At 32.4% G+C, this 15,600-nt stretch overlaps 1 protein-coding gene across 1 annotated transcript; it reads left to right on the top strand.

Moving 5' to 3' along the window:
• Positions 1 to 2,507: 2,507 nt before the first annotated feature.
• Positions 2,508 to 5,671, top strand: LOC108460841 (protein trichome birefringence-like). Its single transcript, XM_017760518.2, has 5 exons — positions 2,508 to 3,774; positions 4,064 to 4,256; positions 4,363 to 4,556; positions 4,662 to 4,820; positions 5,029 to 5,671. The coding sequence occupies exons 1-5, from the start codon at positions 2,723 to 2,725 to the stop codon at positions 5,393 to 5,395; spliced, it is 1,965 nt and encodes a 654-aa protein (XP_017616007.1). The 5' UTR covers positions 2,508 to 2,722; the 3' UTR covers positions 5,396 to 5,671.
• The last annotated feature ends 9,929 nt before the right edge of the window (positions 5,672 to 15,600 follow it).

Below are 15,600 nucleotides of genomic sequence, written 5' to 3'. Positions count from 1 at the left end.
AGATTAAGCTTTCTTCATCCATTATCATGCTCATGCTCTTTTTATTTTGTATCAAAGCTCTTTAGAATGGTCAAACATTCACCAATAATTCTTAAGATATTAGTCTAAAGATAAATAATTTGTCTTGAGATAGTAAAAATATTTGGAATAAATAAAAATATTATTTAAATTATTATTTATTTGCAATAACATTATTTTTATTATTTAAATAATTTGAAAAAAAACTTATCAAATTTATCACTTAAAATATATACTAATTTTAAAATTTGATTAATTGAATTATAAAATAATTATTATCACGGTATCCTTTCAAGAGATAATGATCTCGTTCAAGCTCTAGAAAATGTGACCTTTAAGTTTTTTTTTGTAAGTTTTTATATTTTTATATTGATAGTGTAATTTTATAATCTTTCTATTTTTAAATAATTTTGTAATTTTTTATAAAATTTTCATACTTTAAATATTTTTCAAAGTTTTTCTAATGTTATGATGTCATCGTATGGCACATGATAACATATGATTAATTAGATATCTTAGCATATAGTTTTAACATCTAAAAACTAAATTGATCGGGAATGTCTAAAACGATCAAGACTAAAGTGAATAAAAAATTTTAAAAACTAAAGTGAGAAAAGTTATACATTTTAAGGTATAAAGTGTGCACTAAGCCATAAATCTATAAGAGAATCCAGACATTATATATGTGCATGAAAAGATCCATTAGTTTGAATTTTGATATCTATATTTATACATATGTAATTTGTTTGACCAAGTTGATCACTTCAATTTCTTTTTAATAAAGGATTGAATGAATTAATATAATGACATTTTCTATCTTATTATTTTTATATAAAACGTTTAAATAAAAGAACTAAAAAGACAATAGCTAAATTATTAATTAGTTTTTTCTATAAATATAAATTCAATATTAAAATTTTCTTTCACCCGTGATAAAATCTCTCGGGGATAATCTTACTCTTAGATTGATCCCTCTTTATCTTCTTGAAGATGAACCTCTGCCATTACTCGACACTGATCTCCTTCGCCATATACTATCAAGAAAAAAAATTAGTGGATTTAGGGTTTAGGTTTTCACATTGAGGTGTAAATTTGATTGGTATTTTGTTTGAAATTCTTTTGGGGTTCCGATATTCTTCTAAAAATTTATCTGTATCCTTTTATTTTCTCATACGTTCCTTTTTATAGAAATTTGTTAGTTTTAGATCATCCATAACTCTTCTTTCTTCCTGTTTAAAATTTGAAAATTGCTCCATCTTTAGGTTTAAAATTTGAAAAGAAATCTCTTTATCATCTATATTAACTTAATTTATTATTTAGATACTTTTTAATATATTTCTGTATATAATTTATTTAATTTATTTTTAATTTTTAAAAATCATAGTTTACTTATGATAATTTGTTTAAAATTACTTAGATAATTTATTGTTTAGATAATTATTTAGATAAATTTATTAAGAATATATTAATAACTTAGATTATTTAAATCATTTATAGTTTATTTATATATTTTTAGACAATATATTAAATATGTTAATTTTAAATAAATTATTTATGATTGTACAATAAAATAAAATAAAATAAAAATATTAAAATGTTAGTATATTTTAAATAATTAAAATATCTAATTATTGTTTATAATTAAAATTATTAAAATAATTATTAATTATTCATCAAAATTATTAATATATTATATTTAATGCACGTGTAATATTATAAACAATAATATATTAAAATGTTAATTATATTATGTTTAAACCAAATTATTAATAAACATTAAACATCAATATTATATTAGTAATAATTAATAATTTATATTTTTATGATACTAATAAATTATTAATTAAACTCAATCATATTAAATTATTTTATAATTTTTGTATAAATTTAGATAATTTAGGTTTAATATTAAAATTTTTAGTAGTTTGATTTAATACCCGTACAATGCATAATTATAAATAATTAAAATACTTTTAATCTAGACATCCAATTTTTATTACTAATCCAAATTTTATTTTAAGTATTGTAATTTGAAAATAATAAATTTATTAGAAATATATTTTATTTCATATTATATTTGCTTTGTATTAAATATATTTCATTTGTCCAATTTTTATTTATATATTTATCACGTTATTTATAGTACTTTATTTATAGATTTAGCTAAATAAAAATAATATAATTTTATATTAAATTATTTTGGAAGGATAAATTGAGAAGAAATATATAAAATAATTTCTGAAAAAATTTAGTGGATAATGAAAATTAAATAGATTATCTAAAAAGTATAAAAAAGGAAAATGCGTCATTTGTCACAAAATCAACTTGTATACCTTATTATATATATATGATTACTTGATTATGGAATTTTTATTTATTAAAAATAAAAAATTCTACAAAAATAATGGCCGACAAATTAAAAATTTACTCAGAATCGAAAAATGGATTAATGCTAACCTGCACTAATTTTGTAATTAGATTAATCTAGTATTTCATTTCTGTCACTATTGAACTGAAAAATCAACTTAAAATTTAGTTTCTGTTTGTGTCGAATCGTATTCACATTTAAGGATCGTCCCACTTCTCCACTCTCTCTCCCCAAACACTAATTTTTCTCTTCCACTTTCCCATCTCATCTGTTTTTTCTTCCATACCTGAGTTTTGCGAGATAGAAACTCAAAAGAGATCAAGTTTGGTCTCTTCCATGGCGGATATAGCAAAGTACACGCCTATCAATGGAGGAACTACGACTGCAGTCACGGCAGAGTTTAAGAATCTGTTTTCAATCATCAAAACAAGGAGAACAGTTGCTTTCTTCATGTTTGCCTTCGTCGGTTTTACTGTTTTCTTAGCCTTTAGCCCTTCTTCTAACTCTTCTTCTCCTTGGGTCACCAACATCTTTTCATCAACTTCCTCTCCAGCTACTTCATCTGCTGGTTCTTACAGATCTCAATCATTTTCCCTATTCGATTACTTCTTTCCCAACACCTCTTCTTCACGAACTCTTAACATCACTTCTCCTTCTCCATCTCCATCTCCATTTCCATCTTCTTCTAATAGTAACACCAGATCTAATAACACTGCAACTCAAGTAGCCAACAATCCAAGTGAGGACCTACTTTCTGCCAAAAAAACCAACAAAACCCAATCTTTCAACATAAATAAACAACGCCCCAGCTCCGAAAATACAACTTTTAGGTCTCCCTACAGTGGTTTAAACAACACCAAAAGTTCAGTTTTGCATGCAAATCAGACCACAGTTTCTCCTCCTCCTAACTTGAATCAAAATCCTCCAAGTACAAATAACCAGACTGGAAAGAAAGAGAATTCTGATAAAGCTCAAGTTCTGAAATCTAATCAGACAACAACGGTCACAGAGAAGATCCTGGAGGCAGCTAACCGGAGCACCAATTCTCCAGCTAAATCTGAATCTTCCAACAAGTTAAGTTCTGGGAAGGGAGAGAAAATCGTAGGGCAAAAGGGTGTGGTGTCGAACTACTCAGCTTCCCTAACAAACAAACCAAGCAATGGAAGTGATTCAGGGTTGACAGCTAAACAGGAAATTGATAATTTAATCGACTCTTTGATGAACTGCGATTTATTCGATGGAAAATGGGTGAAGGATGATTCATATCCACTTTATAAACCTGGGTCCTGTTCGTTCATTGATGAGCAGTTTAGTTGCGTTGCCAATGGAAGGCCTGATAGAGATTATCAGAAACTGAAATGGAAGCCTAAAGGCTGCACTTTACCAAGGTATTTGATTCTTTTAATGTTGTTTTTAGTGTCTTATCATCCAAGAAATACTTTTAAGCGTGTTTGATCGGTTTGATATTGAGTTGGTTTTTCTTTAATGGAATTTGGTCATGTTTGATCTTTGAATTAGTCATCTAGGGATTTTATTTGATTCTGTTAGTAATCTAAACTGTTGATTGCATTTTCATTTACAGATTGCAATAAAAACTGTTGAATTTTGTTTTCTTTTATTATTAAAATAAGATTAATTACATGAAACTGATCCTTTCTTTTTTTTTTCCCCTTGAAGATTGAATGGTGGTCACATGTTGGAGTTATTGAGGGGTAAGAGGCTTGTTTTTGTCGGGGATTCTTTAAATAGGAATATGTGGGAATCTCTAGTTTGCATTCTGAGAAATGCTGCAAATAACCCCGAAAATGTTTATGAAGCACATGGAAGACATTATTTTCGAGGGGAAGCTTCGTATTCTTTCATATTCAAAGTAGGTTTTTCATTTGCTTATCTTTGGTACATTAGGTAATGTACTTGAAATTTAATGAAACTTATTTGTTTCCCTTTTTGGGGTTGGCTTGGATGATGATGAACAGGATTTTAGTTTCACTATAGAGTTCTTCGTATCTCCGTTCTTGGTCCGAGAATGGGAAATGCCAGACAAAACTGGAGCAAAGAAGGAGACATTGCGGCTTGATCTTGTTGGAAAATCATCAGATCAATATAAATCGGCAGATATCCTTATCTTCAATACAGGTCATTGGTGGACTCATGAGAAAACTTCCAAAGGGTTGGTTGATTTTATTTCCATGTAACTGTTTACCATATAAGGCTGTTATGGGTGATCTATGGAGTTTAACCATTATTTTTCATATTAAACAATGGCAAACTACAGGAAAGATTATTACCAGGAAGGTAGCCATGTTTATAATGAATTGAATGTTCTCGAGGCCTTTCGGAAAGCTCTGACAACCTGGGCTAGATGGGTTGATGCTAGTGTAAATCCTATGAAGACTATGGTGTTCTTTAGGGGTTATTCTGCATCGCATTTCGGGTAAAGTGAGAGATTTTTTATGTTGTTTTGGTCCCAGTTTGAGAACAGAACAAAGGTGTAGGACAATCAGTTGCTATATTTGCTGCATAATTTTTGTACTTGTTGAGAATTATGGAGGCCTTTCATGGTCTTCATTTTGAATTTCATGTTAGTTCAACCATAGTATATTATTTCTAAATTATTTACGGGTGTTTGAATCTTTGGCCAGTGGCGGACAGTGGAATTCTGGAGGAGCATGTGATAGCGAAACTAAGCCGATTAAGAACGAAACATATCTTAAACCATATCCACCAAAGATGTTGGTGTTAGAATCAGTACTGAAGGGGATGAAAACGCACGTCACCTACCTAAATATCACCCGGCTGACCGATTTCAGAAAGGATGGCCACCCATCTATCTACCGGAAACACCCGAAGCAAACAGTACCGGAAGACGAAAGAGTAGCGCCACTAAAATACCAGGACTGCAGCCATTGGTGCCTTCCCGGTGTGCCGGATTCGTGGAACGAGCTTTTATATGCTGAGCTGCTTGTAAAAGAAAACAAAATGCGGCAACATCAAAGAAGAGCTAGGTAAAATGAACACCATACAAACTTAAAAAGAGTTTTATTTCATTGTGAAATTGTAGAAACAAAAGAAATGGGAAAAGAAAAAGATGTATGAGAAAATCATAGTTTTTAATTTTTTATTTTTTCCACTACTTCTAAATTATGGAAGTAAGGTAGTAAAGGCAAAGCTCTATTCTTGGAGAGATCAATTTTATGCTTGTAATAATTGTTACTTTGTTTATAGTATAATATGAAGTATAGAGGATGGTTTTCTTAGCCTCGAATTTGCTTTGAGGGTTGTAAATCTCCTTACCATTTAGTTTGCTTAATTTTTAAATTTTTGTTTCGTCAGTACATTTTTATGATACCCTAAAAAGTTAGGTTCTTGGCATTATAAACGACCGACCATTGAGGCTTTTTATGAAGCAAATAAAATAATGCTGATTAGGTTGTCAATCTTATGTTGCTTTTCACTTTGTCACATGGGGTGTCTTGACAAACTCTTCCGTGTAATAGAATTTTGGATTTCAAATTAAAATAATTAAAAGATAATATTTTGCCTAAAAGAATCCAAAATTCGGATTTAATATAATTAATTTATATTTACAAGATAATATTCGAAGAAATTAAATTTGAGTTAACAATCTGTATTTTAAATAGTTTGTAACATTAGGAAATTATAAGAAAAGGGCTAATCTTGTCTTTAATCAAAATGGCTTTTTCACTTTGTAAAGATTCGTATTCTTCTCAATAATTGAATCTCTTTCCTCTCATATTAATTAAAATCTCTAGCTAGTGTCGGCAGAGCCAAGCTAGTCCTCTCATATTTTCCTTATGTTTTTATTTATATGCTACAAGATTGCATATATGATAAATATATTGCTCAATTTTTTTTAATCTGAAAAAAAAATCAGAAAAGAAATTTTTTTTTTATTGCTAAATCTTGTTTGAAGTTTATTACATCGCCTCGTCATTTGGACCAGATAAAAGTCTAAAGAGAACTAACTCATATAAAGCATCTCGTCATTTGTTACGAGACCACAAGGCCGCTTAGAAATTCAAGATCTACCTAAAAGTTCCTCTTATCACATTCTAGCATTTTATTTTACTCTTATCTATAAATAAACAAATTGGTTTGCCATTTTCATCAGTAGTTAGAATTTTCTTTGCCCTTGTCAAAATTTAGAAACTTGTTATTTATGCTAATTCTTTGAGAATAGAATAAATTAGGAAATTTTGGGTAATTGGTTTTGTAGATTTGAGGTAAGATTAATATTTATATTTACTAAAGCAATTTTAATTTTAGATAGAAATTGAGTGATTAAGGAGAGATTTAGATTCGAAAGTTTGTTTGTGATTTATTTAGATATCCTCTATTTGTGATTTTAGATTTGAAGTCCACTCTCTAAGCACCTGTGAGTTCGAAAATAGTGAAAAAGATTATTTAGTTGAAAATTCGGATTGTTTAGAGATCATATTTGATAGATCAAAAAGCCTAGAGATCCTCCCTGACATATTCAATGCCAACTTTAGCTTTCTTGTGGCATCAGACAAAAAACATATTTAGGTAATTAGATTATGGTGGTTTATTGCAACAGACGCCATGAGTTGATTTTATTGTATGAAATTTTTTGAAGATTCTATTGCTACTACTTCTACATTTTCCATAATCATAAATCCAACAGTTTAACCATCAATGCTTCCCTACAACGACAAATTCCACGCCATTCCTTTCTTTGGATAAGGGTGTCGAGTCACTCCTACTTTTTTCATCGGTTTCAATTGTCCCATCATTCCTCAAGATCATTTCCCTTTTATCTGGACATTGAATGCTATATGTCTTATCCCCAAAATCGAAAACATTTAATATTTTGAAGCATACTAGATTGGGAAGAATTTATACCATGCTTGCTACTACAAACATTTCCTTTGCCTTTATCTTTATCTTTTTTAAGGAGTTGAAGCTATTCTTTCATACAAATCAATTACACATGTATGTCGCACTTTTACATATTTCAGATTCAGAATCCATTCTCAAAGTTGCATCAAATGTATATATATCCATAAATCCAAACATTCAACTTTTCTCAAATAAAGATCATAAGGTCTTAAGAATGAGTTACATGTACTTAATAAGAAACATAGATATCACTTCCATTCATAAGTTTCAAAAACTACAAAGATCACCTCATTCAAATTTGATAGATCCTACTCATACACCAAATTTTTTTCTAAGGTTTACTCTAGGGGCTAAGGTCTTATCTTAGCACGAATCTTATTCACACATCTATCTTTTCACATATGACAAATCACATGGGCCCTTTCCAATGCTCTACACAAACAGTCACAAGTTTTCTAGTTCAAAAGATGTCCCTTAGTGCCTCTTATAGTCACCAAATGCCTATTGAGCACTACTTGGCTTCAAGAGGTGTTCTCACATCACCATATTGATGTAGCCATAGACACATCAATCCTCACCAACGACTCTATTCTAGTATGCTTATTAATTATATTCATTCCAATGCATGTATATAAAATCATATCAGACTTACTACCAAATTGATAACAATTCGGTGTCACAAATTATTAAAAAAGTACTTGGGGATATCATCGCCTTTGTTCTCTTAATTGACATGTATACTTAGACTCGACTTACAAGCTCAATTTCATCTAAGAACTGACTAAACCTAAGCTTTGATACTTATAAATGTGAAACCCCTCACCCATCCTAATGTATGGTACTAATGTGAGATGCTATTGAAGCCCATCTAGAACAAAAATCTCAGGATTATTTAAAATTTCCATCTTAGTTCATTTTCATGAAATCATAAAATTTAGTTTTAAATAATTTAAAGGCTTTAAAAGTATTTGAAAATCATTTAGAACTATTTTGTAGGTGATTAGAAGTGTTTGGAACAACAAACGTGTCACACCTCCAAAATCGGTGAAACCAAAAAGATGAGTAAAGTATGTATGCAAATTGTTTGGCGCGTTATGTAACAAAACCCTCCACACTATTGGCCTGATGACGATTCAGACTATTAGCATATACTAGCATTAAAGCATCCACCCGTTGGTGGTATTTAAGGAATTAATTGTAGGATGTTTTCAAGTGAAGAAAGATTATGCCCAAGAAAGTACACACTTAAGAAGAGTACACCCTAGAGTTTTGTTTGAGCACTAAGAGCCTTTCAAGTGTATAAGGAAGCTGTAGGAGACTTAATTGTCTTTAAGACCATGTCGATCGTGAAATACTGTTAAGACATAGTATGCATGATTTGTATGAATACTGTTCAAGTGGATCTTTATTGGGTTTAGTTGGGAGTTGTTAGGATTCTATAGCAACAGAAGCAGAGATCAGAGTATAGAGTTAAGTAGCAAGATATATGAAAGATTTCTTGTACACTAAAACAATATGCACAATTTGGAGTCCTACCCCTAACACTAGCTACTGCAACCCCTTGTTGTGGCTTGCCCTTTTTGGCCCATTTCAAGGGTTGAAAAATTGAACCAGTTGGACCGGAATCCCCTTTATTTTGAACCTTGTTCTTTTCTCGTTTCTTGCATTCCAAACGCTTAATCTCTTCCACTATCTTGGTCTTCTCAACTAGAGTTTCGAAAACCCTCTCTTGATGCGGAGCAACCTAAATCTTTAGATCATACCGCAGCCCATCCTCAAATCTCAAACTTTTATCCTAGTTAGTAGCAATCATCCTTGATCATACTGTTTGAGCAACAAAAATTCAGCCTCATATTCGGCCACAGTCATATCCCCCTGTTTCAACTTGATGAACTCCAGTCTATGGGCCTCGACATATCTCATACCCACGTACTTTTTCTGGAAGGCCTCTTGGAAGTACTCTCAAGTTAATTGTTCAGCCTGTGTACCTCTCACAATAGACTGCCACCACTAGTAGGCCTTATTCCTTAGCAGTGACACAATACCTTTCAATTTCTGTTCTGAAGTGTAATCTAGGTCCTCTAGAATCCTCTTTGTAGTCTTCATCCAGTACTCAACTATAGTCGGGGTCATTCCAACTATACCCCTGAACTATTTAGCCCCATTAGACTGGAGCCTCTCAGTCACAAGTAGACCTACTCATGGGTCGGGCCACCCAACTTGGCCTGAAAGCCCGCTCGAAAAGTGGAAGGGTTTGGGAAAAAATATAGGCCTTAAAAATGGGCTTCGAAAAAATAAGGCCTATTTAAAATATAGGCTGGGCCGCGAATAAGGCAGTTTTAGCCCGAGCTCGACCCAAATTCACAAAAGGACAAAAAAAATATGATATTCTTTTTATTGTTTTAATGTTATTTTTTTGTTGTTTTCTCCCTATTTTTCTATCATTTCACTATTATGTTACTACTATTTTGTTGTTATTATTTGGATATTGTATAACACTTGTTTTATTGGTAATTTTGTTATTATTTTAGAGGCATTTACTTGTTAAGTTGCATCTATCTTAGTGTTATTCGTATACATATTTTTAAAATTTATTTTCAATTTGTTAGGAAATATTTATTTTAATGTTTTTAGTATTTTTGAAGTATTATATATATTTAAAACTATATAAAAAATAATATAAAAAATTTATACAATCGGCCGGGGCTTGGGCAAAATTTTAGGCCCATTTCTTAGGCTAGTCCAAGCCTAGCAAATGAGACTAAATTTTTGGTTGGGCCTGGCCCATAAATACCTCTAGTCATAGGTCCTCAATTCCCAGATCTATATTGGGTTCCAACAACCCTCTGAACAACCCTTAACATGGCTTGGGATACTTTATAATCTCTAGTTTCTTGATTTTCACCACCAACGACAGGTGTATTCATAGTATCATTAGTCACAGTGTCAGGTATACCTCTTTGAGAAGCAGAGGACTCAGTTTGAGCCACATGAAGCTGCCGCCTCTTGGTTTTGCGTGCTTCTAATGTTCATAATGAAATCTCGAGTCCACAGTTCTATTGTATATCTACAGTTCAGAAGTGTAGTGACTAGTTAGAAGTCTTCAATCTAACGTTTATCTACAATTTCAAAAAGTTCAAGCACTAGTTATTTTTTTAAGTGTTTACAATCTATGTCTACAGCTTCAGAAGGAAAAGTAACTATGTAACATCTCGCCTAGCGAAGTCTTGACTATTTAAATGTCATTTATAAAAGAAAGACTTAAGGATAAGTTTTAAGTGCTCAGCGTTAGGACTTGATTAAGTGCAAGGACATTCTTACTACACCGGTGATGCCCTAGTTTGGCAAACTCTGAACAAAAAGAAAGGAACCCATGACGAACTCTGTTATGTACAATGTATAAGATATTATGAAAGAACAAAATTTATGACGAACTCTGAAGAAAGGTAAGTATGACAAATCAAGGAGTGTTGATAAGAATATATATATGAATATGATGCATAGTATAAAGAAGTACTTTTGGCGAAGTAGTGTTCGCCCAAAAGCCCTTTTCGGCGTATAGGACGGGCGAACTGTAACACCCCTAACCTGTATCCGTCACCGGACTAGGGTTAAAAGGCATTACTAGACATATCGAAATAATTCTCAATCATTTCACAATCAAAAGTCATACAACATCATATCAAAATCAATTATCAACATAGGGTTCCTTTCTTAGGTCAACAAGACTTTAAACATGCATTAGAAAGAGGTCGGGACTAAACCAATCATGTAAAAATTTTTTCGAAACTAAATAATTTTTCTAAGTTACAGAGGTCACACGCCCGTGTGAACAGGCCCTGTGCCTTACACGGCATTAGACACGCCCGTGTGTCTAGGCCGTGGCAAAATAGAGCATACATACTGACTTGACCACATGGCCACAAGACACGCCCGTGTGCCAGGTCGTGTAAAAATTAAGAAGGCTACTGACTTGGGTCACACGGCCAATCACACACCCATGTGTCTAGCTCGTGCTCGAAATTGACTTGGCCACACGGCTTGACACACGACTGTGCAGTCTACCCAGGCTCATTTCGAAATGGCCCTCGAACAACACAGCAGAGACACACGCCTGTGTCCCTGCCCGTGTGGGCAAAAATAGGCCATTTACAAAGCCAATATGCCACCCACTTTGGGTCCTCCCTACAAGCACCAAATAAACATCAAAAGCACCATGATTTCAACCAATTTTATTTCCAAAACATACACCATTCATGTCATATTATTATCAACCTATTTCATGCTTATAATTCATACCAAATCATACCAAATCATAAGCCAAAGTCATACCAAAACATATGTTTCACAACTTCAATTTACTTCAATCAATCTCATATCAAAATCTTACCAAATTGACTATTTCTCTTGGCCAATCAAACACATTATATTAGCAATATTATGTCACATGATTATACTCAAAAGTCATTCATAATCACAACTAAAACCAAGCCATATCACATGGCTAAATATTCATAACCAAAGACATATCTCAATTTATCTAGACTATACATGCCATACTTTAATATTTACACTTTCAAAAGGTACCAAAGATAAGTTTGATAGTGCGGTGATGATCCTTGACGACCCCTGAGCTCTCGGTAGCTTCGATATTTACAACATAGATGAAAAACACACAAAGTTAGCTTTCAAAAGCTTAGTAAGCCATATACAAATAACTTATTACATAATACATTTCTAGGACCAATTTATTCATACAACTTATGGAAAAATATATTCACATATCCATAAGTCTCATATAGCTCATTTAACCATATTTCTCTTACATATATCATATGTACACAATTGTACAAATACTTACCTTTCATTCTCAATCATGTTATACATTTCAAATGTACCTGAATCGGATATGCATTCACATAGTTATTCGTTTCTCGAATTGCCCATTGAACCATTCAGAATCATTAAGGATACTTGGATAGCTCGAAAAACTCATACAATGCCAACGTCCCAGACGTGGTCTTACGTGTAATCAAATATCGATGCCACTGTCCCAGACAGGGTCTTACACGAAATCAAATACGATGCCGATGTCCCAGACATGGTCTTACACGTAAATCTCAAATCGATGCCAACATTGTAACACCCCTATCCCGTAACCATCGCTAGAATAAGTAAGGGGCATTACCGGACTTGTAACTCATGACAAAACGGTAAAACTTTTTTTTTTTTTTTGTTTTTAAGATCATTCATTTGGATAAACACTAAACACAGCCAGGGATAAAATGTAAACTTCTATAAGTAAACATCCAAAAGATGTCATTTTCATATGGCTTATATACAATAGTCAAAATATCATTCTACTATATTGTCTATCCTATACATGCCATAAGCTAAGTCTAATTACATAGTTACCGTAATGGTAGATAGTGTGACGAAGTGCTGATGATCCCCGAATTAGTAGTCAGAATCCTCAACTTATAAACCAAAACATGATCGAACAGAGTAAGCTTTTGTAAGCTTAGTAAGTTTTAAGCAAAACAAAGTGTTCTCATTCACTATCATTGGTCATTCATTTCAACTGTTCGATGAAGTTAATCTAGAGCTTCATCTCGAACTATAATATCAATAAACGCATCACTTGGCTATCACATATATACTTTCAATGATAATGACCTAGATGGTCAAATATTTCCAAAGCACATTCTTCATCAATTTTCAACTTTCAATAATCCTTTCCACTTGTTCATAATCACATCCATATTTTTAAGTATTTCAACATGACAAGTACTAAATTTCCGTGAGGCACATAAAGAACCAAACATATTCCTTATCACATATCGTAAGCTTACAAAACATAATCCTTACCTTGTCTTGGCACATCTAGTGAACCCAACCCATACTCAAATCACAAGGCTTTTGGGCAGAATATGTACTAATACATAGGAATATTTCGTCACATACTTCATTATACAAGCATACCATTACCAATTAGATCATTCTCATATTTGGAGTTATAATATTAATCACATTTACCTACCTCTTTGATACTGATAATTCACCTCGAAATCACTCCACCGATGAGTAAGTAATACGTACCTGAACGTCTTAAATACATAATACTTATTTGATGGTAACTTATTGCTGATACTCAATACCAAAGTCTTACTTGAATCCTAGCATTTAGTCAGTCGGGTCTTTAAAGCTCGGATATAGTACGAGCAACGGCTTCTGGACATTAATCAGGATAATATTCTCACATAAAGCCTGCGGGGTTTTAACCCGGATATGGTACTGACACAAATGCCCTTCGGGACTTATCACATTTATACGCTTTCACATCCATCACATTGGCCATTCGGCCTTATCACATATATACACCTTCACATCCATCACATCGGCCATTAGGTCTTATCTCATATATACACTTTCACATTCATCACATTGGCCATTTGGCCTTATCACATATATACACTTTCACATTCATCACATCGGCCATTAGGCCTTATCACATATACACACCTTCACATTCATCACATTGGCCATTCGGCCTTATCACATATATACACTTTCACATTCATCACATCGGCCATTAGGCCTTATCACATATACACACCTTCACATTCATCACATTGGCCATTCGGCCTTATCACATATATGCACTTTCACATTCATCACATCGGCCATTAGGCCTTATCACATATACACACCTTGTACATCAATTTCATCATAACAAAATTGACTAGGTATACTAGTCATTTACGGCTTATAGCTTCACTTTAATACGAATTTGGTACTTTGATTACCAATATTTAATCGATAGCTTATAAGCAACTCAAATAGTTTTATTAAGGTTTACAACATAATCACAAATTCAGCACAAGCTGTTTTTCCGAGCAACAGTCATTAAATTATTCAGTAAATGGAGCTACGAAACTCCAAATGAAGTGCCGTTAATTTTCCCTGAAAATAGACTCATACATATTTTATCCAACAAATTTTCAGAATTTTTGGTTTGGCCAATCAATGCCAGATTTTTCTTCAAGTTTCCACTATTTCACTATTTGACTATGCTGACCACTCTTCACTACGAATCAAATTTCTCATTGTACAAAATTCAAAATATGTTCTAGTTTATTTCATTTGAAACTAGACTCACTAAGGCATCTAGAATACAAATTTTGTCTTTTAAAAATTTTTGTACAATTTATAATGACTTTCTAAAAACAGAACAGAGGATTACAGTGTCATTCTGCACTGTCTCACACAACTTTAAATATCTCATTATCGGAAATTCCTTTGCTTACACGGTTTCTTTTATAAGAAACTAGACTCATTAAGCTTTAATTTCATGTTTCATTCAGCCTCTAATTCAAGTCCATAAATTTATGGTGATTTTCTAAAGTCACGTTACTGCTGCTGTCCTAAGCAGACTATTTCCAATTACACTTAAATTCCCAAGCTCAAACACTTAAGAACTTACCATTTGAGCTTAGAACATAACATGGCCACATCATATCTTATTAAATCAACTCATCATGTCCTATTATGATTGAATTTACTCAACGTTTAATCACTTAAAACTTACCTCGAAGTGGTCGACGACTAGATATCCACGGCTATTCGCTTACTTTCTCTTTATCCAAAATTGCCCTCTATGCTCTTGAGTCTAATTAACAAAATTTAAACTATTTTAATCACCTTGTTATATCATTAAAACAACAAGGTAAACCTTCTCAATGAAACTCCTACATAAGGCAACACCTCGATACATCTCGCACACATTCGGTATTTCATAAAAACCATCCCAAATACATTTACCTAGGTATCACCATGTCGCCTTATATACATATACTAGTTATGTGGTCAATTTTACCGATGACCTATGCATATAACTAATTACACCTTTAATAATATTCACAAAGCCGATTATCCACATGACTACCTTAGCATATTATTAGTTAGCTTCTTATCCAAATTTGCCATAAAGAAAATTAACTCATATACCCTCAAGTGCATAAGCAATTGCATCCAAAGGACACTTTAAATGCATGTTATGAAAGTAACCGAATGCACATATATTTATACCAAGACATCATATACTTCAAAACCAACTATCAAGGCATAAAGCCGAACCTTCAAAATCAATTATCAATACACGTTCAAACATGCCCTCCTACAAATATACAAGTTCTCCCTTGGTTAAACTAAATCATGCTTTAAGGTTTAACACATTTAACCATTAGAGAGTTAATCAAATTAGCATTCAATTATTCTATACACCCACCATTAACCGAATCTCATTTAACCACTAATTCCATGCCAAGCATAAA

This window comes from Gossypium arboreum, chromosome 4 (genome assembly GCF_025698485.1).
Source record: "Gossypium arboreum isolate Shixiya-1 chromosome 4, ASM2569848v2, whole genome shotgun sequence".
NCBI lineage: Eukaryota > Viridiplantae > Streptophyta > Magnoliopsida > Malvales > Malvaceae > Gossypium > Gossypium arboreum.
The sequence above is the reverse complement of the archived record's forward strand: the minus strand, read 5'-3'. Positions and strand labels throughout refer to the sequence as shown.